Source organism: Labrus mixtus, chromosome 20, assembly GCF_963584025.1.
Source record: "Labrus mixtus chromosome 20, fLabMix1.1, whole genome shotgun sequence".
Taxonomy (NCBI): domain Eukaryota; kingdom Metazoa; phylum Chordata; class Actinopteri; order Labriformes; family Labridae; genus Labrus; species Labrus mixtus.
The window spans coordinates 9,143,551-9,166,358 of NC_083631.1; the positions used below are offsets into that span (position 1 = coordinate 9,143,551).

Consider the following 22,808-nt stretch of genomic DNA (forward strand, 5'->3'; position numbering starts at 1 on the left):
GCATCATGTCATTTTCGAGGGGGTCCTTACAAAACATAAATATAATCATCAGTAATACAAAATAAAAAATGAAAAGGTAAATCCAAAACATAATACCAAAACACAGAGACACCCACACCACGCCACACCCAATCACTTGTTAATGCTCCCCCAAGCCTAGCCACCCACCAACCAGCCAATATTACACAATCAGAAAAAATCTGAAGACAAAAAAAAAGAAAACGTCTGCAATAACATACATGTAAAGGTAGAGGTAGAGCTGTGTACACCCATGCACGTACATGCACCATATCTCAGTTCTCGGTCCAGGTCAACATTAACTCCTACATCTTTGTCCTGAAGGGGATCCACTAAAGTCAAATCAGTTTTTTTAATACATTACTTGGAGCGTAAATACTTCACCCCACCGCCTTCCTAAAATGAAACGCTGTGTTTTCAAGGTAACGATCAGAGGGACTTCTTGTGCAGCTCTGCCCTGTTTAGGAGAAACCTGCAGGCCGGTGTTTCCATGGTAATTCCAATCAGTGACACCTGCTGGGTTGACCCCGGATAGGTACAGATAACCGGTCCCCTAACCCTCCTACATCTGTTTGACTTTTACTCTAACCACTAGGCCACCGGCGCCCCTTTGTGGTTGTTTTGCATCATTAGGTAACTTTTCATAATTTCATAGTTGTGTTTAATTTCATATCTTGTAGATGTTTTGAATAACTCAGTGTTGTCTTTCTCTCTCTTTTTGGATTATTTTTAATCAGCGGTTGATGTTTGTGTCTTGTCGTCATTGCATCACCTCGTTGTGGTTTTGTCTCTTTGCGAACAATCATCTCTACGGTCACCTCAGGAGTCCTTTAAAAAAAAAGAAAACACAGAAGCACACAGAGCTGTAACAGTATCAGGAACTTTTATTTAATTATATGTATATAATTCAGCGTCTTTGTTAATCGTTTAATTCATAATACCCATAGAATATACAGACTAGAACCCTCAAGAACGCACGTCTGTCTTCTCTTAAAATAACTCCTTAGAATAAGATCTTTGAGGGGGAAATCAAAGCAAAGATTTCAAACACTGCCAAAAAACAATCACGCCCAAAACAGAGAAGAAAAAAAATACAGTTATTAACAAACTAATAATTAAAAAAAAAAAAATGATACAACTTTAGCTCCCTTTTATGTAAAAAATAAAATACAACAACCCACCTTAATAACAACGATAGCAAGAATAAGAACAGCCAATTAAAAACAACAACCTCAAGACAGACTGGTCCGGACTGTGTGGATGTTTACACACACACACACACACACACACACACACACTGACACACGCCTCGGAAAGAGAGGGAGTGTGTGTGAGTGCGTCAGGGTCGGAGAAGTTTGGTGTGGCAGCAGATCGAAGAAGAAAGAAGAAGAAGAAAAGGAAGCAGGGGCGGGTTTTCTGCTGCACAAAATATACAAACTAAATGTTTTTTTGCGACTGTTTTTTTTTGTTGTTGTCCCGAAAACAAAAGGAAAGTAAATCCTGCAGGGAGAGGGCTGTACAAACTTTCAGAAAACACACAGTCACACTCACACACACACACAGGACAAAAAGAGCCTTGGCTTCATGTTGCTGAGGAGCAGATTCAGGTATGCTTATACGCAGACGATCCATGAGTATTCACACACGGCAGACCAAACTTAAAGCTGAACGAGAAGGAGGATGCACGACGAGGAGGAACAGACAAAGATAACCTCAGAGGGAGGGGAGGCGTGGCTGGGAGGACAAAGTGCAGGCGTGCTGATTGGGTTACATGATCGGAGCGAGTTTCCAGCGACTATAGGAGGAGGGGGCGATGAGTTTCCTGATGGCAGCAGAGTCAGTGATCTGGATTAGGAGGCGGGGTTTAACATTCCCACTGAGGAGAAGCAGACAGAAAAGAGGAGGAGGGTGGGGGGGAGGCAGCCCTTTGAGTAAAGCAAGGAGGGAGTCAGGAGGTTTCGCAAAAAAGATTTTACATCACAACATGCACCAAAAAGAAAAAGAAAAAAGCCTCCAAGAGTGCTGGCTGAGAAAAACAAGACGATGACGTAGAAGGAGATCAGTGTCTTTGAGCGTCACGGGTCAGAATCCAGTGCATGTGTTGGTCCATTTCCTTTAATGGTCCCCGTGCAACAAATAAAAAGAAAACCAGTGCAGACTGAGCTGGACCCATGGAGCAGGGAGGGGGGGGGGTTAGTAAAGTCACATCCAGACGACAGAGAGGAGGCTGCAGATGCTAACAGACGACAGGAACGATGCACACAGACAGGACACACATGCAGAGCGACGCGGCGACGAGGAGAGGAAACTGGAGCAACAAAAAGAACTTCTGGATCAGGAATAAAAAGTTCTTGAGCAGAAACGACGTCACAGCACTGATGTTGATTATTATGCTGCGTTCAAGTCATGTACGAGTTTAGGACTTCTTAAAAAAGTGGGAAACAATTTTGGAGAGTCGGAAAAATCCGTGTCTGACTTCCACATTTCACCAAAACATCCCCTCAAGTCGGGAAACCAGACTTGTTTGTGTCATGTTACGGAGAAAAAATAAATATATTCGGGTATATTATTAAAAGTGTCCGATGACTGCAGGATGGACTTTAAAATACTACACACCTAACCTTAAGGATATGTCGTTTGTGATTTGATTCTGACAGCTTTATAAACGTCATCATTTTGGTCGCAGCATTAATCAACAACATGGAGCGTTTCCTCAGAAGACGACGAGCTGCTCCTGTAAACATTTACGACTGTCTGCAGACATCTGATTCTGTTCATTCAAATGTCACACTAATACTGCAGGAACTTTCTCTCTGGGACTTTCAGAGAAACTAAGCAGCGGGGACTACATGGAGACTTTACTGACCCCCGCTACAGAACGGAGACTTTCATGTGGGTGTGGCCGAACGTTTCTGAGAGATTGAAGAACAGAAACAGCTTCTTTTTTTTTTTTTAAATCAATGTGAGGACACTTTGACTCTGTTGGAGAAAAAAGCTCCTGTGACTCTCTGGGAGGAGACGCAGCTGTGAAGCCGAACAGATCGAGCCCGTTGGAGAGTTCACTTCCTCTTCTCTCCGCGTGTGTTAAAAAAAATAAGCTACATCAAGTTAACGTTGTTTAGCTTCTGCCCCCGACCTCACAGAGACGTTAGACTCTGAATCTCTCCGGGGAGGAAGAAACGAAGAATGAGAGTCATGACGGGGAGGTAAAGGTTGAAGGTGTCCAGAACACGGCTCTCGTCTCGGAATGTAATACTGACTCTGGATCAGCTGGTTTTGTGGAACACTTAAAATAAGGGAATGCTGTGTGTCCAAAACAATCGTTTTAAGTCGACTCTAAATCAGAAAACTCAACAACAAACCTGAAGGATTCTGGAAAATGAGATGTCAGTGTTTTTGTATCCGAGGAAACAGGAAATCTATTAGAATCCATCTGATGGAGCTGCAACGAATGAATCGAGTACCCGTCGACTGTTAAAATAACCACCAACGACTCTGACTGAAGCTTTTAAAAACATGATTATTGTCTTTCCTTCCTCGCTGCTATGACACTAAGCCGATGATCTGCAAGTTGTGGTTTTTGCCATTTCCCCGCTGATCGACGTTAACCCCGTGTTTTTTTAATTTTTGACATCTTACTGACCGAACGACTTCCTGATAAATCTCTAAAATACCAGAAAATAAAACTAATCTTCTTTTCTGATTTGTTCGAACTGTATGAATGTAAACAAACCTCGACAGGTGAAGGGATTTCTCCGAATCCGTCCTTTTGAACACATTTTTAGGTCGACGTGAAGCGTTGAAGGAACAACTCAAAAACGATAATAAAAAAATGTTTTCTTAGACGGCGCCCCCGCCTGGTTTCTGCATCGCTCAGCCACTTTGGTTCATTTCAGGGAGTTCATGCATTCACACGAGGATCGTACAAAGATTCTTCTTCAGAGAAAGCGACAGCAAAAGGAATCTTCTAAAGCCGCCAACATGCCGGTAAACACATCCAACGTTCACCTCGAAAATCAAAATTTCAGAAAAGTTAAAGCAGATAGAAACCAAACAGAGACGACCCCGAGCGGATCCGCAAACACGTAAACAACGAACAAAAAACGGCAACAAGCACTCGAAAAAAGACCAACAAAGAAAAAAAAAAGCTTCTATATGCATTTGTATATACATGAACACACCCGGTTAGCTTCCCCGTTCTGTTAGCCCTCGAGTCCTCCAGGTTGTTCTTCACACAGAGCGTTATGATGTCGGTTAATACAGCAGTTTGTGTTTCCACACGAGAGGGAGTGACAGAGAGGAGAGAGAGGACGCAGCAGCAGGAGGAAAGAAAGACGTCTGATGGAGGAGGAGGAGGGGGAGGAGTTACTGCAGACGGGGAAAGATGGAACAGGTAACAAAGGTGAGGTGAGAGGAGAGAGAGCAGAAGTGACCCGCAGCTCTCTTGCAGTAGAAATGGAAAGAAAAGCTGTTAAATGTTCATATTTTTCTCTTTTTGTTGCTTTCTTGAAGATGCATTTTTTTCTTTTGTTTTTAGCGCAACGTTAGGGGGGAGGGGGCGGTCTTCTTGTTCCAAGCCTCAGCGTGGCTTCGTCAACCTTTAGGGCTAAAAGAAGAAAAAAAAGAGGGAGGAAAGAAAAATAAGTTAAACAAGGATTCAGCCACATGGACACATCCTAAAAGTGATGACTTGTACTGAACAATAACAACAACATGTGACAGAGGGACGAGAACCTTAAAGGGGACATACAATACTTAAATATAATAGAAATCAAGTATATCCTCTGAAAATAACTCTGTGAGTCATGACTGTCTACAATGGGTGTAACACCCGAGTCCCACTGTCTGTGATGTTTTCAGAGTTTTCAGAGTCCTATCTTCACTTTGTTTACATCGTCGGGACGGCTGGCTGACTCCTCCCCTTGCGTATAAAAGTTGTTTAATTGAGGGACTAGAGAAAAGAAGAATAACATACTGTACTCACTGCTTAACTGTGTTTCTAGATCACGCTCATTTCAGGTAAATTTACATGCAGTGTGGAGATACGAGCATAATAAAGATCACTAGCATTAGCATGCTAACACAACAATGCAGCGCGAGTTGTTTTGGTTTCATGCTGGTGCTCAAGGGTGACATCTGCTGGATCAAAAAAATCACATATAAAGCCTTTAATGTACAGCTCTAACGATGTTACTGATGTTCATAACATCAACTCTCTAAAAGTGTTACCTGCTATCCGTTTTTAAATTCTAAGTCTCAGTAATGAAGTGGAAAAATAGCAAAAATATCAGTGGTGGTCTAGACCGGCCTTGATTTAGAATCTCGAGTCCACTCAGTCTGAGACCGAGTCAAAATGCTTTCGATTCTGAGACGAGACCTTCAAAAAGTTTTAAGACCAAGACCGAACTCAAGTACTACAACACTAGCAGGTTTTTTAAATTTTTGTTTATGGACTCCACATCGAGCTTTTCTGTGTGTGGATCATTTCTGCTCTCACAGTTTGATTCATTCACACTTTTTCTACAAAGGCAAACAGGCTGAAGAGGTTCTGAGTTTGAGAGTCCTCAGTGACATTTGAGTTCAACGCCTGTGCTCCACTGACATCTAGTGGTTTAGCACCAAAACACTCCGGATGATATTATAACAAGCCATCCAACGTCAGGAATAATCTCCTTTAAGTTCTGAATCTTTTACAGAAACCTCTCGAGTGTCGCTGTCCCGTACCTGTGTGTCTCAGGAGCCCTGGTAGGTTGCCTGGAAACGAGCCGTTTCCTCGTAGATCAGCTCCTTCAGCTTCTCTTTGGGGAGGTCGTCCAGCTCCATGGAGAAGGTGAAGGGCTCCTCTGCTACCGGCTACACACACACACACACACACACAAAATAAAACTTAATTTAAGCTTTAAATAATAAAGTCAGGTATCAGTCAAACCCTCAGGTGTCATTAGGACAACATATTGTAACACAAACTTCAGATTTTGATTTCAAAACTCATGAAAACAGAAGGTAACAGTGTCTTTAATCTTTGTTAAGTGATGATGTCATAACTGGAATCATTCTCTTTAAGGGGTCATGATCAGGACGCGTACCTCATCGGTGGGATCGTAGTACTGCTCCAGGTACGGGTGAGCCAGAGCCTCCTCCACGCTGATGCGCTTGATGGGGTTAAAGGTCAACATGCGGCCCAGCAGGTCCAGAACTGCGTTCAGAAATTCAACGAGAGCTTCGGTTAAAGATCAGACAGCGGGGTTGTGCAGAAGAACAAACATCAGAGGAGAACAGAGTCAGAGAAACGGGATGAGGTCGCACCCTTTGAGTCCGCCTGGAAGATCTTCTCCCACGGGACCTTGTCTTTGGGCGGCAGCGCCTGCAGGTAGTTCCTCGCCTTCATGTTGATGATGCAGTTCAGATCCTCTTGAGACGGAGAGCCGAGGACGCCTGAACACAGAAAGACAGACATCTTTAAATAACGGCTGAGAACTTGTTGTATCTGTGCTTTTGTACGAGAGAAACCTAAACTATAAAATGTCAGTTTTGAGTTTTTCAGGGTTAAATCGCTGCAAATGTTGTTTTTAAGTGCTGAATTAAATGTGATTAAAGGTCACCTTGGTAAACAAATATGGAGGACAACACGAGAACCTCAGGAGGGATGCTCAACATTTATGATTTTCTCGATGCTTGAAATATCTGCACAGGGTAAACATTATTTCTTGGACAGGAGAGACCTGTTTTTTTTTCCTCACCCAGGATCTGGTTGAGCTGGTCCAGGTAGTGTTTGCCGGGAAAGAGAGGCAGGTTGGACAACATCTCAGCCAGGATGCAGCCCACTGACCAGATGTCGATGGACTTGGAGTAACCCTGAGACGAGAGCACACACAGAAAGGAAACAAGGAGCAGCTGGTCAGCACGGGGGACATCTGAATGTTTTGGCTTCTCTTTCAAGGAGCCGACATGTTGTCCATCTTTTTATAGGCGAGTCTGTAGCTCTTTGTATCGCCTCTGTTACTAACTCTGAAGACAGGACAGAGCGCGGGATCACTCCCCCCATTGCACCCCCATGACATTTGACGCCTACCTTCGAGTTGAGCATGATCTCTGGAGCTCTGTACCAGCGCGTGGCCACGTACTCGGTCAGGAAACCCGTGTGGTCATGCTCCGGGTCGGCTATCCTCGCCAGGCCAAAGTCACAGATCTGAGGGCGACAGAGAGGGGTCAGAGGTCAAGACACACATCACACATTGGCAGATGGTTTACGAGTGACGCTCCACACTTATGTTTGACCTCAAACCAGAAAACTAGAGGGCTCGTTGTCATGCTGTTCTCGAGCTTCATTTCCTCGGCATCTTTGAAATTTCATTTTTAATTTAATCAAACGACCAAAGTGCAAGAAATGTACAGCAACATACAGAGCTTTTATTTTGAAGGTGCAAAGTTCATTCTTCCCGTTTCATGCTCCAAAAAAAAAAAGTAAAGTAAATGTTGTTACTTTGTCGATGTTTACGAAATATTTATAAATATAAGAATAATTTTGTTTAACCTTAAATCCTCCTGAACTTAACAAAATAAAAGTCTTTATTTACTGTGAAGAGAATTAAGTAAGTAGTTGGTCGATCAGAAGTAGCTTCGACCTGTGCTGCCTTTGTTCTATTTGTTCTTTAACTCCGCCCACATGATCGTCTAATCGAGGGATGTTTGCAAAATATCCGTTTGTGCTTTCCTAACATTTCCCAGAATGCATTTCAGGAGCCCCAGTGCCCTGAATGGTTCCTCTTGTGGTCTGCAGAGAGCAGAGATGTAACAAACAGATGGACGACCAACACGTCACACATTCCTCAGTCAGTAAACATGAATATTCATCAGAGTGGAGGAGGAGACGGAGTGACATCATTACAGACATCTGTTGATTAATAAGTAAATATTCATCTTCAACAACACGAGATATGAAACATGCAGCCAGGCTCCTGAGTCTGAGCCGACACTGAACAGAACAAAGTGTTTGAGTCAGAGGAAAGGGCCGATCCATCAGACACATTCCTGACATTCTTCTCAAGCGTGCAGAGAGCTGAGGGAACTTTCTGCAGGGAGCAATGTTAAAAAAACTAAATGGTTACTAACAGTTAACTAAAAACAACGACACGGTACGATCATGCTTCAGCACAATACGGGACAACTGGGCCTCCTGTGAGTGCGCCCTGAGTGCTGCACTCTCAGCAGAATCAATGAATAAAAACAATAAAAACAATCGACATGCAGAGATACACATGTCAAAGAAACACAACTTCATATATTACAGACCGGCATAAAACACAACTTCTAACAGGAAAAGATAAAAACAAGATAAGATCACCATGAAATGTTTGCACAACCCTTACAAAGTTTCTCACATCTTAAGCCCCGCCCACAAGATCCGGTTCAATGACGAGCAAAACTTTTGTATTTGTATTTTACATCTTCTTTAAGATTTATTTTGGGGCTTAGTATGCCTTTAATTAAAACAGGACAGAGGCTAGAGTCTGACATCAGAGAGAGAGAGAGAGAGAGAGAGAGAGAGAGATCAAGAGAGAGAATGACATGCAGGAGAGGAGCCACAGGTGGGACTCAAACCCGGGACCCCGCCTCAGAGAACGACAGCCTCGAACATTTTAAATTGCAAACAAGACTTTGCAACATTTGCTGTAAAACATGTCAATAAATTCAGATAAAAAACTGATTATTTTTGGATGCAGTGCAGAAAGTTTTAGTTTTGTTTGATGCAAAAAAAGGACACAATGGACTCATCGAGTTTGTACCCGGACTTCATGTATGAACTCTGAACCACAGAGACATATGTCTGCAGGTTTTCAATGTGCACTACTGTAACAATATAACATCTACCACAAGAGTAGGGACTTAACGATTCACTTCTCTAGATAAGATTCTCTCAAGATTTATTTTACTAAATGAGAGTAAAGACAAATTATGTCTGAAAAAGATTCCTTTAATTTTTTCATGAAAGCACTAATGCACCTCGTTATCTCTTTGGCTCTTGCACTCGTTTGAGCGAGTGAGGCTGCTAACCCGCTTATCAGTGTGGTTTGGCCTTTTAATGTTTTTTTCTCTCAACGAGGGGAGGTGATTGGAGATTCTCGTTGTGGTGTGGATTAAATGCTGCATCATGTTGGTTGTGATATTTGTGTAGTTCTCTGTCTTCTTGTAATATCTGCACACAGTTTTTGTCTCGTCTGTTATCTTCTCACCTCTTTCATTTCCTGTCTCGGGGACGCCAAAATGCTTCCACACCTCCGATTTAAAAGACGATGGTGCGTCCTCAATTTCTAAATATCGTATCGCAATTAATTGGTCAGAGTACCAACGTGAACTTTGACCCCTTTGAATCGATTTGTAACTGCCCTCGAGATGAATCTTTACATTCATACACAAGAGCATCAATAAAATGCTCCAAACCAAACAATAAGGTCCCTCAATGATCCTGCTGTGTGTGTGTGTGTGTGTGTGTGTGTGTGTGTGTGTGTGTGTGTGAGCCCACCTTGAGGTCGCAGGTGGTGTTGATGAGCAGGTTGGAGGGCTTGAGGTCGCGGTGCAGCACGTTGGCAGAGTGGATGTACTTGAGGCCTCTCAGGATCTGGTAGAGGAAGTAGCAGATGTGGTCGTTGCTCAGCCGCTGACTCTTCAGCAGCTTGTACAGGTCGGTCTCCATCAGAGTCTGCACGATGTAGCTGAAGGGAGGGGGCTGTCAAGGAGGATAACCACGGAGCTGAACCACATCTCACGGACGCCACGAGACACTCACAGACCTCTCTTGAGCGCCGTTACAAAATGTGTGCTTAATTATTCAGCAGCAGAAGTTCACAGAAGCTTTCAACATTTAAACTCTGAAATATGGCAGCATGTCTAAAACGCTTCAATGATGTGAAACAGAACTCTTCATGCTGTGTTAGAAATGTAATCCTAAACCACTACGATCAATTGGAAGATTTCTATTCCCCCTGAATGTATCCGGTGCAGACAGAAACATCAGGTCGAGTATAACCGCCTCTTAAGAGTTTCACCTTATTACATTTTCAGATCCTGAAGCTCCACTGCGTCTCGTCTGGGAGTGAAATCTAGATTAATAACTTCTTGTTTATTTGTTCACTTTTGATCTCACCACTCGGACACAATTCCTGCAATCATCTTCGGAGCAGGTGAAGCCACAGCAGATTTCAAAAAGCCAAACATCCAAAATGAAAAAAAAACAACAACAAGCTGCTGCAATAAATCAAGAGACTCTTCACCTTTATCTTAACCTTACCGAGGGCAGGGTGTCTTGTATGGGTGTTTTTCTGTTTTTTTTTTCCTTTGTAGTCGTCGTTTTTGTTTTGTTTTCATGCTATTTCTTTATTCTGTACTGTGCCAAAAATTTAAATAAAAAATAAGTTGAAAAAAAACAACAAGCTGCTACAATAAATCAAGAGACTCTTCAAGCGAGGCCGCTCAGTTTTCTGCAACATGGCCGAACAACAAACATGCATTCTTTTGAAACGTCTGCAGCTTTTCTTTTAAAATGAGTTCAACTCTTTCTAACAGTCTGGTTCATTTTTAGTTTGGAGCCCTACGACCAGCGGACGTCCTGTAGAGCGTTAAAAGGATACACATCCCTCATGTTGTCGATGTGCCGCGCTCGCAGGATGTCGTTGATGCCGATGATGTTCTCGTGGTGGAAACGCAGCAGGATCTTGATTTCTCGGAGTGTGCGCTGACAGTACGTCTGGTGCTCAAACGGGCTGATTTTCTTGATGGCGACGCGCTGGCTCCTCACGTTGTCCATCGCGGAGCTGGACGAGGAGGAGGGGAAACGTGAAAAACAGAAGTCAAGGTACAGCGGACAAAATGTTCAACACTTTGATAAAATCTCTGTTATCTAATGATCAATTGTTTCCAAAATACAGAAGCTAGCTCAGTGGGAAGGAAACTGAGGAGACAAGAGTACGGAATGACATGAAGGAGCCACAGGCTGGACTTGAACCCGGGTCGCCAGCTTGGAGGCCTACACCCTCCGTGCATGTGGAGCGACCTAACTGCTAGGACTCCAGCGCCCCTCTTTGGTCAAATTTTTAAAACAAAAACTCACGCAAGAAATACTGTTGAGAGAGAGAGAATTCAGACTTTTCTCGAGTCCTTCTGGAGCGTCAAAAAGATGCAAAGTGACGCTTAGAAATGTCTGTACCAGTGGCGCCTTACTAGGCTTCGGACTACTCAAGGCGCTTTTACACCGCAGGTCACAGCTACACATTCACACACTGCTGAGTAAAGAGTCCATCTGCATTAACTAATCCATTCATACACATTCACACACTGCCGCTGAAGCAGTGGGAGCAACTTGGGGTTAAGTGCCTTGCCCAAGGGCACATCGTACATGTGGCTGCAGGAGCTGGGGATCGAACCCCGGACCTTTCAGCTGAGAGACGACCGACTCTACCACTGAGCCACAGGTGCCATGTACAGGTTGCTTCTTAAAAACAAAGTAGAAAAATTTTAACATTTCATAGATCATAAGAACGATGCAAATGACGTCTTTGTGCATTAGGTGCCCAGGACTTCTCTTATTGGTTGCCGAGGTATCAAACAGGTATCGATATTGTTTGATTTTTCTAGTATTGTGTCTCTCTCTTAATCACACACAATGGTTATACCAATAACTGTGCTAACAGGAAGCTTCTCAAAGTCTTAACAGACCATCTCCAGTACGTGGAGGCAAACAAGTCTTACTAAAATGTGTGTGGCTGTTTGTTGTGATAACTGTGGGTGTCGATCTGAGTGTAGGCGCAGAGGAAGTGCTGATGTAGGTGGGTGTAGAAGGAGATCGGGTTGAGTTAAGAGCAGTTCACTGTTTTGGGTTTCGGGGCCTAAATCATGACACAGCATCATCATCGCTGAGCGGACAAAGTTTGAAAAATATCCCCAAGTGTGATACTTTAACACAGGAAGCAGGAAACACAGTCGAACCCAATCTCTCCTTCTGTATTTTAGTTGTTGCACTAGCTGCATACACTGGGCATGCTCACAGCCCCGTGAAACAGCGTGACATAACAAACAGCAGTGGATGGATCCACTGGACTACGATGAACACGCAGGTTTGAAGCAGATTTTAATGGCAGCATTAAACTCTCATTGATTTCCTGTAAGTGAATCAACCAGTGGGTGTCGACTCTGTTTACAAACATCAAGTGCTGCAATGGTGAAATCACGTGACCACGATGACACAAACAAACAGCCCCGTGCTGTCTCACACAGCTGTGGGAAAGTGACAGTGATCCATGTGTGGGACGAGCTCTCACGCTTCCATCCACTTTGCAGTGGCACGCAGCGCTGTCTCATCTCATCGTGTTTGCAGCAGCTCAGCCTCTTTCACGGCGATGACTTGGCGTCGATGTCAATGCAACAGGGTTGTTTTAACAAGTCCACACAGGTCTGCAGATCAGATAACTCGAGCAGAGGCCCCGTTAAAACGGACTCTTCCGACACGGAGCCTCTGCGGCAGCTCTGCTGCAGGCTCAATGTTTACCGATCAGAAACAGAAGGACACCTCAAAGTGTTTGGGGACTCGGACTCTGGATAAAGGGAATGGTCACCATGACAACTAAATCAAATCTGTTGATCAAATTCAGTCTGCAAAACATTTCTCTTCAGATATCAAACTCCGTCCTGCGCAATCACTCCCAATCTTGTTTCCTGAAAATCTGGTAGCCACGCCTGAAGCTACCTGTTAGCATGCTAACCCCAGCAGGAGATGTTTGTGTTTGTGAGAGAGTTTTACAAACACACATCATGATTACATTAACGTGAACATGGCGCTGCTTAGTGAAAACAACTCAAACTGTTAGCTGGTTTACACTGTCAGCTAACAAACAGCTTATGTTAGCTAGCGCTGGTGATTTAAATCTACGGTGGCCCAACAGAGACGTCAAGCTGCACTCACCAGACCATCCCGTAAGCCCCCTCCCCGATGTACGCGAGGTTCGTGTAGCGGGGTCCCACGTCAAAGTTCTGGCCCTTCACGGTCTCGGTCTTCGTTGTTGCCGCAGCAGCGGGCGGTGCATCGGGCGCAGCCTTGCCCGCCGCCCCGGCAGCAGCAGCGGCGCTGTTGGAGGCTTCGGCCCCGGCCGCTGCGGTGCTGCTCGAATCCGCCATTCTTCCTCCACAAAGCGGTCCTGCTCCGTCAGAGAGTTTCACCGAGGGACCTCCGCCGCTCTCAGGCCGAGTCACCGTCTGACAGAGGGGGGGTCTAACCGGGAGGATCGTCTGATAGACGGAGAGAATCGACACGGTGAGGGGCCTCTTACTACCGGAGAGTAAATGGATTTCGTGCGCGAGCGCGGATTTAGTCTCAGCACCGAGCGTAAATGCGCGTGCCAAACTACGGTAACACGGGTGCGTTTGATGTGATAACCGGAGTGACTCGGGAGGGCGGAGTCACGTCAATGTGATGACGCGCCGCCCGCTCGGCTCCAATCGACACATCGAAAGAAACGCAATCTGCAGAATAAACATGCAGCAGCCACGAGTGGGCGTGTCCAAACATGTTCCACGCTGCCTGATATAAAAAAAAGAATAACACGCGTTATAATCATATAGACTGTAAATATTATTTATTTATAATTTATATATTATATATATATTATATATAATGTATTTATTCGGTTATTATGCACTTCAATGTTTATGTTTTTGTGGTGAACATCCTCATATCCAGAGTACCATGAGATAAGAGAAGATTAGAGGATCCTTAATTGATCCTGCAGAGTGGAAATTATTGATTGCATCAGTAAAAAGTCAAGAACAGCATGCACATGAGTGATAAATATAAAAATAAACATCTAGCCAGTAACATGACATGAATAACACTTTCTATGATAATACTTTATTGATCCCCAGAGGGGAAATTCGGGCGTAGACATTGGCCCCTTTTTATGGCATCATAAATTCGGTTTACCTGCTAAAGTCTCAGTTGAAATGCCTTCATATTTTTTAAATATATAATTAGCATCATAAAAAAAATAGATAAGACTATTTGTCAAAAAGGTGTGTTTTAAAACATGACTAAAGTTTTCATAAACTGACACAGTTTGTGTTTATTTTACCAATCAAATTCTCCTTAATTCTTTTATAATTGATTATTTCCATTTTGACCTTTTATCCACTTAATTATTAATATTAACCCCCTACCTGAATGTACCCGCTCAAAAAAGAAACATTTACAAAGCAGTGGGCCTATATCTGGACACTTTGAAGGACTTATGGTATTATTAAGATGGCTGGGAAGTGTGAAACACTTTGACAGAGCTTTAGACAAACGTACATGTTGGAAAACATTTTAAAGGAAGAATGTGAGACTTTTTGATCCAGCATGAAACCAAAACAAGCTGCTGTTTGGCCACGCCTCCTCCATACTGAAGCCTCCGCTCTCCTCCAGATACACACCTCCACCCCTCCTCTACTTGAGCTTACACAAAAGAGTTATGGAAGGCAGATTGTCCTTTACTGGAGCTGCAGTCACCTTTGTCCTGCATTGTTGTGTTAGCATGCTAATGTTAGCGCTCTTTAGTTAGCTCGTAGTTTCACATTTCATGTAAACTGACACAGATTGAGCGTGATCTAAAAACTCTTACTAACATCCAAATAATCAGTGAGTATGTTCTTCTTCTTCTCTGTAGTCCTTGACTAAAACAGATTTATACACAAGGGGAGGAGCCGGCCGTCCCGTCCATGTAAACACAGCTCTGACAACAACACAGCCAGCGGGACTCGAGCTTCTCACTCATTGTCATGACTCAGAGACACATTTACACATATACTTGACTTCTAATATATTTATGTGTAACATGTCGCACATTCTTCCTTTAAGAAACTAAATTACAAAAGCAAAACACAATCACAAATTTGTGTCAGTGCTGGTAAAAGTGTTTCGCATCTTGTAAACTTGTTTTCTAAAATGTAAAATAGTTTGTATTTTGTAATTTGGTTTCATAAAATGTAAAAATGTTTTCCAAAATGTAAATTTGTGTCAAGCTTTGCAAAAACTCATTCACACCTTAATTTTATTTTGCACTTCCCAGCCCCCACTTTAACAACACAAAATGACTTAGTATTCAATGAAATCGAGTTTGTAATGTAGCATTTAAAAGAGTTTGCGAGTGTTTTTTGTGGTTTTTAATAAGATAAAGATAATAATTATACAGTTTTAATGTTCAAATCATTTTACATTGAAGTTTAATATATTTAATTTAATATGAATCAACTAGAACCGACTCAAGGTTAGGGTTAATCACAGCAAAACAATAAAGAGTGGAAACTTATCACCATGGAAACGAGTGCGACTGCCGTGACCACACCCCTCTGCGCACGTCATCGCGCCGGGCGGTGCACTTCCTGGATACTGTGCTGCATGTTGTGGTAGCTCGATATTGATTGATTTCTCGGAGGTAATGGTTCATTTTCTCCTGCAAAGACACTGGATCGGCCAGATTCGTCTCGCTCTCACTCTCCTCGGATTCCCGTTCACCGTCAGCTCCCCGGGACTCAGGTACGGACCGTAACGTTTGTTAATTATTACGGTTTAACAAGCCACGAGATATGTAGTCATACAGGAGTGTCGGGCTGAAAGCTCACACTGACATGGGAAGCAGGAATAGTTTTATGTTGCTGTAGCTTTTTTCTGACAGAGCTAATATTAAAATACACGTTTCTATTAGCCAACTGTTTGATATTATTTTACTGTGCATGAACGGGGCTCCCAGGAGAAATTATTTAGTATTTGAATTATATTTAATGTTGTATTATTAAGATATATAATGTCAACAAATAGTCATGCATGGATTTCATTTCACTGACACAACACATCAGTGTCCTATAGCAGCTAATCCTGTCATGATGTTATTGTTCTGCTCAGAGACGAGGTGTGAGATGTTTTGTGTCCTGTTGAATATATTTATTGACAGTGTATGACAGAGGACTCATGCTGGAAGGTTTCCATAATAAGCTGAAGAGCCTGGAGTGCAGGGAGTTCACTCATGGGTGTTGTCTGGCCCGAGCTGCAGGAGGAGCAGAGCGATGCTTCCTCTCTGATCCACATGTCTCATGTTTCTCCTCCCGCAGGTCCACGCTCTCCTGCTCCTCTTCTTATCCTTTGAGAACCAGCCAGACCATCAGACCCATCACGTCCGGCCTCTGTCACCTCTACACCACCGGTGTCAGGACGATGCCATCCTCAGCAGCGCCTCACGTAAAGTCCAGGTGCCCCCTCTACCCAGGGTCCAAACTCAAGCGCTTCCTGATCCCCGATGATAAGGTGGACTGGAGTCAGAGCTGGCCGCAGTATAAAGCAGTCGACCACACCGACCCCTCGGTGGTGAAGAAGCCGGCATGGGCGGATCCTGAAATCGGGTGAAAAACTAAATTCTACATTAAAACAAAATATGTTTTTATTTCTGACTGCTGTGACATGTCCTGTTTTGTGAGAGGGTTGAACGCTGTCTCACTTGTTGTTTTTGTGTTCAGTAAGGTGAAGCCTTTATGGAGTTTTCCAGAGATGCTTTTTGGAATCATTAGCATCCGTACATATTTGTGTCATTCTTGTGGGTTCAGCTGTTTATTATCAGAGGTCAGAGGTCATGAGGTTTATTCATACCCTCGTCTGCTCGTCTTGCAGCTCTTTCTCTCCACAGTTCAACGTCGTGGATGGAGGCGTGGACCGGACGAGCTTTGAGGGGAACTACAAAACTGAAAAGGGGAAGCCACTGTAAGTTTGTACAGGGAGACGTTCCCCCCAAACAATTTTCACAACATATATTGACGCAGTTTAGCTTAGCATCTTAGCTTGAAAGTAGTCCTCATGTACGTAGTTCAATGTCCATTATTGTCCAAAGAGTCACAAGAAGGCAGCGTCCTCCTCCTCCCTCCTCTCCCTAGCAAAGAGTCCTCCTCTTGATTCATCTTTTTCATTGCAAAGATTTCCACTAATTTAATGTTTTATTTGTGTAGAAATCCTCGTGGTCGTACGGGCGTGACCGGCAGAGGTTTGTTGGGACGATGGGGACCCAATCACGCAGCAGATCCCATCGTCACCAGGTCGCTTTTTCTTTACTTTACTCCTCGGTATCATTCGGTAACATGCAGATTAAATGTTCACTCCTTAATCTAACTACAGAAAGAATGATTCAAATGCCTGCTTTAATTGATTTTGATCACTTCTCTCCTGAAGATGGAAAGTCGATGCCAAAGGAGCGAAGATGAATCACCCGGTCTCCAAACGTCCGATCCTGCAGTTTGTCTCCATCAAGAGGAAAGACTGCGGGGAGTGGGCTATTCCTGGGGTAGGACACTTCACGTCTTTAATCACATCTTTTTTGATGAGGTCTGCTGGTCCTCCACTGTCCTTCACAGTCCGGTCGTTATTCCACTCTTTATTATTATCATCTTATCCATAATATGATCAGCGCTGTTTAAGACTGATCAGGGACAACGAGAGCTGCGTTCCCACAGCTTGATCCTCCCCCCGAGACCTCGGATGGTTTCCACAGCAGGGTACAATGTCTGGATCGATTCCAGGGGAAGTTATTTTGGCCCCAAAAAGTCCCAGCTCATGGGGGAGTAGAGTCGAGCCCAGTAAAGGATTATTAAACCATTACATGGTAACAGAATCAGAATCGGGTTTATTGCCAAGTACATTTACACATACAAGGAATTTGACTTTGTGTATTGGTGCTAAACAATTAACAAGGAAATAACCCAGAACTAGCAACAACTTAAATAATACAGTATAAGAAGCTATTATAATATATCAAATAGAATTTAAAAATGTTAAATATAAAACATAAAATACACAAAGTACAAAAGGTGTAATGTAAGAGCTGTGCAGTGGACTGAGAAAAAATGTTAGTGTGTGTAACTACTCACAGAGTTCATGTAAGGAAGATACATTTTTAAAGTCCAGTGGGCGTTAATGTAACGCATAAAGAACAGTTCAGCATTCACAGACAGTTCAAAGAAAGGCTCGTCTAAACAAACGGGTCCAGGGGGAGACGGCTCCAAAGTTTAGGAGCAAACAAACTGAAAGGCAAAAAGTCTCCTTCAGTTTGAAGTCTACGGCGAGGAAACAAGCAGCAGACCCTGATCAGAGGAGCTCAGAGTCCTGCTGCTGTCGCTTCACCATGCAGCATGAAAATGATCTGGAAGGATTGGAGTAACATGAGACCTTTTAGGAGGTTTTGTTAGCAGCTTAGCAGCAGCATGTTGGACCGGTTGTAGTCGTATCGTGGAGACGTGTAAACAGAGAATCACAGTCGTCAAGTGTTGATGAAACAAAGGTGTGAATAAGCTCAGCTCTGGAGTTTCACTTTGTGTCTCAGATGGTAAAAAGAGGAGCGGACCAAACTGCTGGCTCAAAGTCTGACCAAGTTGGACACCTAGATTAAGGCGGGCAGGTTTAACCTCAGGTACAAAACACTCAGGAGCAGAGATAAGAGCTTTATCTGTGTTCAGCTGGAGAACGTTTTCAGGCGTTTAGAGTTCACACAGTCGAGCAGAACTGAACACTTAGAGACGTTCTTAGGTTTAAAGGGCGTAGTGGCTTCTGACAGCTTGGGATAGTTCTCTAGTCCCCGGTGAAAACAAAGACGAGAACGAGCCGGGAGAAGCTTGAAAATTAAGACTTGAAGTTCCTGGAAACGCAGCCGAGGCACTGATTTTGTTTTCAGTGTTTTCAGTATTAAAGATGTCGTTGTACCGTCCCTTAAACGTGTCCCTGTGCTCGTGTTGTAGGGGATGGTAGACCCGGGCGAGAAGGTGTCTCTCACGCTGCAGAGGGAGTTCTCAGAGGAAGCTTTGAACTCGCTGACCCTGCCGCCGTCCGAGAGGGCGAAGGTCCACGAACGCATCACCAAACTCTTCAAATCATTGGGATTTCAGGTTCAACACCCCGACACACCCTCTCTGTTCACTTTTGTCATCAATCAGTGAGAGCGTCTGTTTGTAGAACTCCAATCTCCTCACATCTTCCAGGTTTATAAAGGTTACGTGGACGATCCAAGAAACACCGACAACGCCTGGATGGAGACCGTCGCCGTCAACTTCCACGATGAATCGGGTATCAGTAACATTTAATATCTGCTCTTAAAGGCTTTATATTTGATTTTTCACACTTAAATGTAGAAATCAAGTATATCCTCTGAAAATAACTCTGTGAGTCATGACCGTCTACAATGAGTGTAACACCCGAGTCCCACTGTCTGTGATGTTTTCAGAGTTTTCAGAGTCCTATCTTCACTTTGTTTACATCGTCGGGACGGCCGACTGACTCCTCCCCTCGAGTATAAAAGTAGTATAAAACTAGAGAAAAGAAGAATAACATACTGTACTCACTGCTTAACTGTGTTTCTAGATCAAGGTAAATTTACATGCAGTGTGAAGATACGAGCATAATAAAGATCGCTAGCATTAGCATGCTAACACAACAATGCAGCGCAAGTTGTTTTGGTTTCATGCTGGTGTTCAAGGGCGACATCTACTGGATCAAAAAAATCACACATAAAGTCTTTAAGTATAAAGTTCATCCTATAATAAAGCTCTGTGTACAGCTTCATTAAAGGTCTATAACAGATCTCTTTCTCTAATCACAGGAGACAGTGTGAGCGGGTTGCCTCTGCAGGCTGGCGATGACGCGGGTCAGGTGAAGTGGGTCGATGTGGACTCGTCCGTGCCGCTCTACGCGAGTCATTCCCGTTTCCTGGAGCTGGTTGCCAAGGAGAGAAAAGCTCACTGGTAACCGAGGACCACGAACTCTAAAACACACCGACATAACGATGAAGGAAACATTTAAAACTTATTTCCCAGAATGCTTTGCAGTTAGCATGCCTGACCCTCACTTACTTAAAACATAATAATAATTGTGTGTGTGTGTGTGTGGGTGTGTGGTATGTTGGGAGTTTTTCCCGATCATACCACAACTTGAAATGAGTTAATCTAGCAGGTTGTTCAACGAGGTTGGCGCTTTCTATTTCTTATGTCACAGAAAAGTAAAGAACAAAGTAAGATATATAAACATTAAATTCCCTTAAATAAAAATCTTTTGATTCTTACCACGACACTTTAAGGTTCACTATGGCGCCGATTGTCACACTAAACTCAAAGACAGAGATCTTCAAATGATTTCAAATTATGCAAATATATTCAAGTATTAACAAGGTTGACATTAACCCCATGTGATCACGTAAGAACAAACACAAAGAGCTGCAGAACACAACAAATACTAATCTAATTCAAGTGTGAAAAAGGAGGGCCGATCAGATTTAAAAAACAGTCGAGACTCACTGTGATCCCAACACGCAGAGCCGTGACTCTCAGACAGGCTGAGGCCTCGACGACAAACATGTTGGAAAGTGTTGACAGACGGTCGAGGAAGAGGCTGTTTCACACCGAACAGCCCGTTTGTGCAAAAAACTCCTGCGTCAATTTGTGTCATCTCACTGCGGGGCAGACTGTGTGATGAAGAGAGAAGCTTGAATCTATTAGCGTTTATGATTCAGACACTTACACACGGACACATCCGTCAGCAAGAGGAAGCCAAAAACCAAAGCTGGACCACTTGAAGTATTCATATGAGATAAGGGGCAGAGAGGAAGTTTAGCTGAAGTGTGATCCCTGTTGTGAAAGAGTTGATCAGTGTCGGCTCTGAGATGTCCTCACAATGTCAGAGTGTCTCTGAAGGACGTTTCTGTCGGCTGTGTGCAAAGCTAACTGAAGCTCACTGAACTAACTGAAGCTCAGCTCTTAGGAGGAGAATATGTGACCTTTAAATTAACTCTAAAACAGAAGGAGCCTCATGTCCTTTATTTCCCTCCTCAGCTGCTCGGGCATCGACACTTTGCAGAATCACATGATTATTATCTGCATTAACGTATCAGCTGCAGTGTGTGGAGAAGCTTTACGATTCTTACTGCACCCATCGACATTAATAAAACATAATCTTCAGGCACATGCAGATTAATCCAGCCCTGTTTGAGAACCAGTTCTCCCAGTCCACTCTCCCAGCTCCTCACTGATGCATGAACAGAGAGAGCAGTGATTGATGTTGCAGGAAGGGAGAGTGTTTCCTCTCAGATATGATTTTTGTGGTTGGTGCAAGACAAGAATAATCAAATGGAAGGATGAGTGATCACTTTTTTTTTTTCAATTTTAGGTTAGCTGATTGCCATCAGTGTTCTCTGTCAGGCTTTGCAGCTCGCACTGAAACGTCTGTAAATGTAATCATATGAAGAAATCAACGATGTTTCTGAACTTGCACTGAAAGGATTTCATGTGTTTTGAAATCATCTAACCCATTTGAAATTGTAAATCTTTGTGAATCCTTGACTTGATTTGTGCAGTTTTCCTCATGAAATAAACCTGTGTCTTGGAAGTGATCCACGAGATTTGTGTTGTCATATTTGTTAATAAGTTGTGTTCAGTTTTTAAGCATCTTATCAGCTGATTCGGTCACATAAAAAACATGAATCTTTAAATGTTAACACAGAGCTTTAGACCGTTTGTACTCGTAAGTTCTTGAATTGAACTGAGATGTTTTATCTTGAAAATGTAAAAAAGAAAAATGAACAGACCACAAGCAGACAGATGGAAAAAGGTCAGAACTTTGAAATGTAAAAATTCTAAAAGAAATTGAATCTTTAAGTCAGCTTTGTAGAAGATAAATTCTACAACTCACTTAGCATACGCTTTCATCCAAACTGACAAACATCAGAGAGTTAGTACAACACAAGCGAGGATGTAAGAGCAAACAAAAAGTCCCATCAGACACACAGGTGCTGACAGGAAGTGACCAGAGGCAGAGCACATCATTGACAGTCATCATAATCATCATCATTAAGGTCGCAGGTGTTCATAAAGAGCTGGGTCTTTAGCTTTTACTTAAAGGTGCAAAGGGACTCTGCAGATCAAATGGAGTTTGGTAGTTTGTTCCAAGGCGACAGAAGAGTCTAGTTAGAGACTTAGGGCCCTGTTGTGAAGGTTGTATCAGACGCCTTTCATTGGACAGTGGGCTAGAGGGAGTGTAGACCTGGATCAGAGTTACTGCTCGCATCAAATTTAAAACTCTGCTGCTCGCTTACAAAACAGCGACAAAAATGTCTCCTCCTTATTTTAACTCTCTCATCCAGGTCTACACTCCCTCCCGCCCACTACGCTCTGCCAATGAAAGGCGTCTGATCCAACCTTCACAACAGGGTCCTAAGACGCTGACTAAACTCTTCTCCTCTGTTGCCCCCCGGTGGTGGAATGAACTTCCAAACTCCATTCAATCTGCAGAGTCCCTCTGCACCTTTAAGAAAAAGCTAAAGACCCAGCTCTTTCATGAATACCTACTAACTTAATGATGATGGTCTCGATATTATTGATAATGATGATGATGGTTTTTGTTTGATAATGACGACTTATAAGATGGTTTCTATACTGATTAGAGCTCTCAAGAACTGCCGTCAATGTTGTGCTTTGCCTCTGGTCACTTCCTGTCAGCACCTGTGTGTCCAATCAGACTCAAAGATGATCGTTTGCTCTTACTGACATTGTTCCCTTTTTTTCTAGATCCTTGCTTGAGTTGTACTTACTCTCTGATGTACGTCGCTTTGGATAAAAGCGTCTGCTAAGTGAATTGTAGAGTTGTAGGTAAGGAGGAGCTGTTTTGTAAGCGAGCAGGAGAGTTTTGAATTTGATGTGAGCAGATAAGAATAAATGATAATAAAAAATAGTAAGTTATAGGGTTAGGG

The 22,808-nt window shown here is 43.2% G+C and overlaps 2 protein-coding genes across 2 annotated transcripts; one reads left to right on the forward strand and one right to left on the reverse strand.

Moving 5' to 3' along the window:
* Positions 1-882: 882 nt before the first annotated feature.
* On the reverse strand, positions 883-13,388 carry mapk3 (mitogen-activated protein kinase 3). The gene is made up of 9 exons (XM_061065933.1): positions 12,974-13,388; positions 10,647-10,829; positions 9,542-9,731; positions 7,091-7,207; positions 6,759-6,873; positions 6,325-6,453; positions 6,105-6,214; positions 5,743-5,871; positions 883-4,624 (listed from the first exon to the last, which is right to left on the reverse strand). The coding sequence occupies exons 1-8, from the start codon at positions 13,183-13,185 to the stop codon at positions 5,752-5,754; spliced, it is 1,176 nt and encodes a 391-aa protein (XP_060921916.1). The 5' UTR covers positions 13,186-13,388; the 3' UTR covers positions 883-4,624; positions 5,743-5,751.
* Positions 13,389-15,401: 2,013 nt separating this feature from the next.
* nudt9 (nudix (nucleoside diphosphate linked moiety X)-type motif 9) lies at positions 15,402-21,457 on the forward strand. Its single transcript, XM_061065934.1, has 9 exons — positions 15,402-15,577; positions 16,150-16,437; positions 16,703-16,792; positions 17,035-17,121; positions 17,255-17,366; positions 18,814-18,960; positions 19,054-19,138; positions 19,671-21,229; positions 21,262-21,457. Exons 1-8 carry the CDS (start codon positions 15,480-15,482, stop codon positions 19,814-19,816), a joined length of 1,053 nt encoding a protein of 350 aa, XP_060921917.1. The 5' UTR covers positions 15,402-15,479; the 3' UTR covers positions 19,817-21,229; positions 21,262-21,457.
* Positions 21,458-22,808: the final 1,351 nt, after the last annotated feature.

What these genes read in the sequence shown, in the direction of transcription:
- mapk3 (XM_061065933.1), bottom strand. Translation starts at nt 13,185, where the DNA reads ATGGCGGATTCGAGCAGCACCGCAGCGGCCGGGGCCGAAGCCTCCAAC. An exon ending in ATCGACAACATGAGGGATGT is followed by an intron (nt 9,732 to 10,646) that starts GTATCCTTTTAA and finishes CCCTCCCTTCAG; the next exon opens with CTACATCGTGCAGACTCTGA. An exon ending in CCAGCTCAACCAGATCCTGG is followed by an intron (nt 6,454 to 6,758) that starts GTGAGGAAAAAA and finishes TTCTGTGTTCAG; the next exon opens with GCGTCCTCGGCTCTCCGTCT.
- nudt9 (XM_061065934.1), top strand. Translation starts at nt 15,480, where the DNA reads ATGGTTCATTTTCTCCTGCAAAGACACTGGATCGGCCAGATTCGTCTC. An exon ending in GTCAGCTCCCCGGGACTCAG is followed by an intron (nt 15,578 to 16,149) that starts GTACGGACCGTA and finishes CTCCTCCCGCAG; the next exon opens with GTCCACGCTCTCCTGCTCCT. An exon ending in CAACTTCCACGATGAATCGG is followed by an intron (nt 19,139 to 19,670) that starts GTATCAGTAACA and finishes CTCTAATCACAG; the next exon opens with GAGACAGTGTGAGCGGGTTG.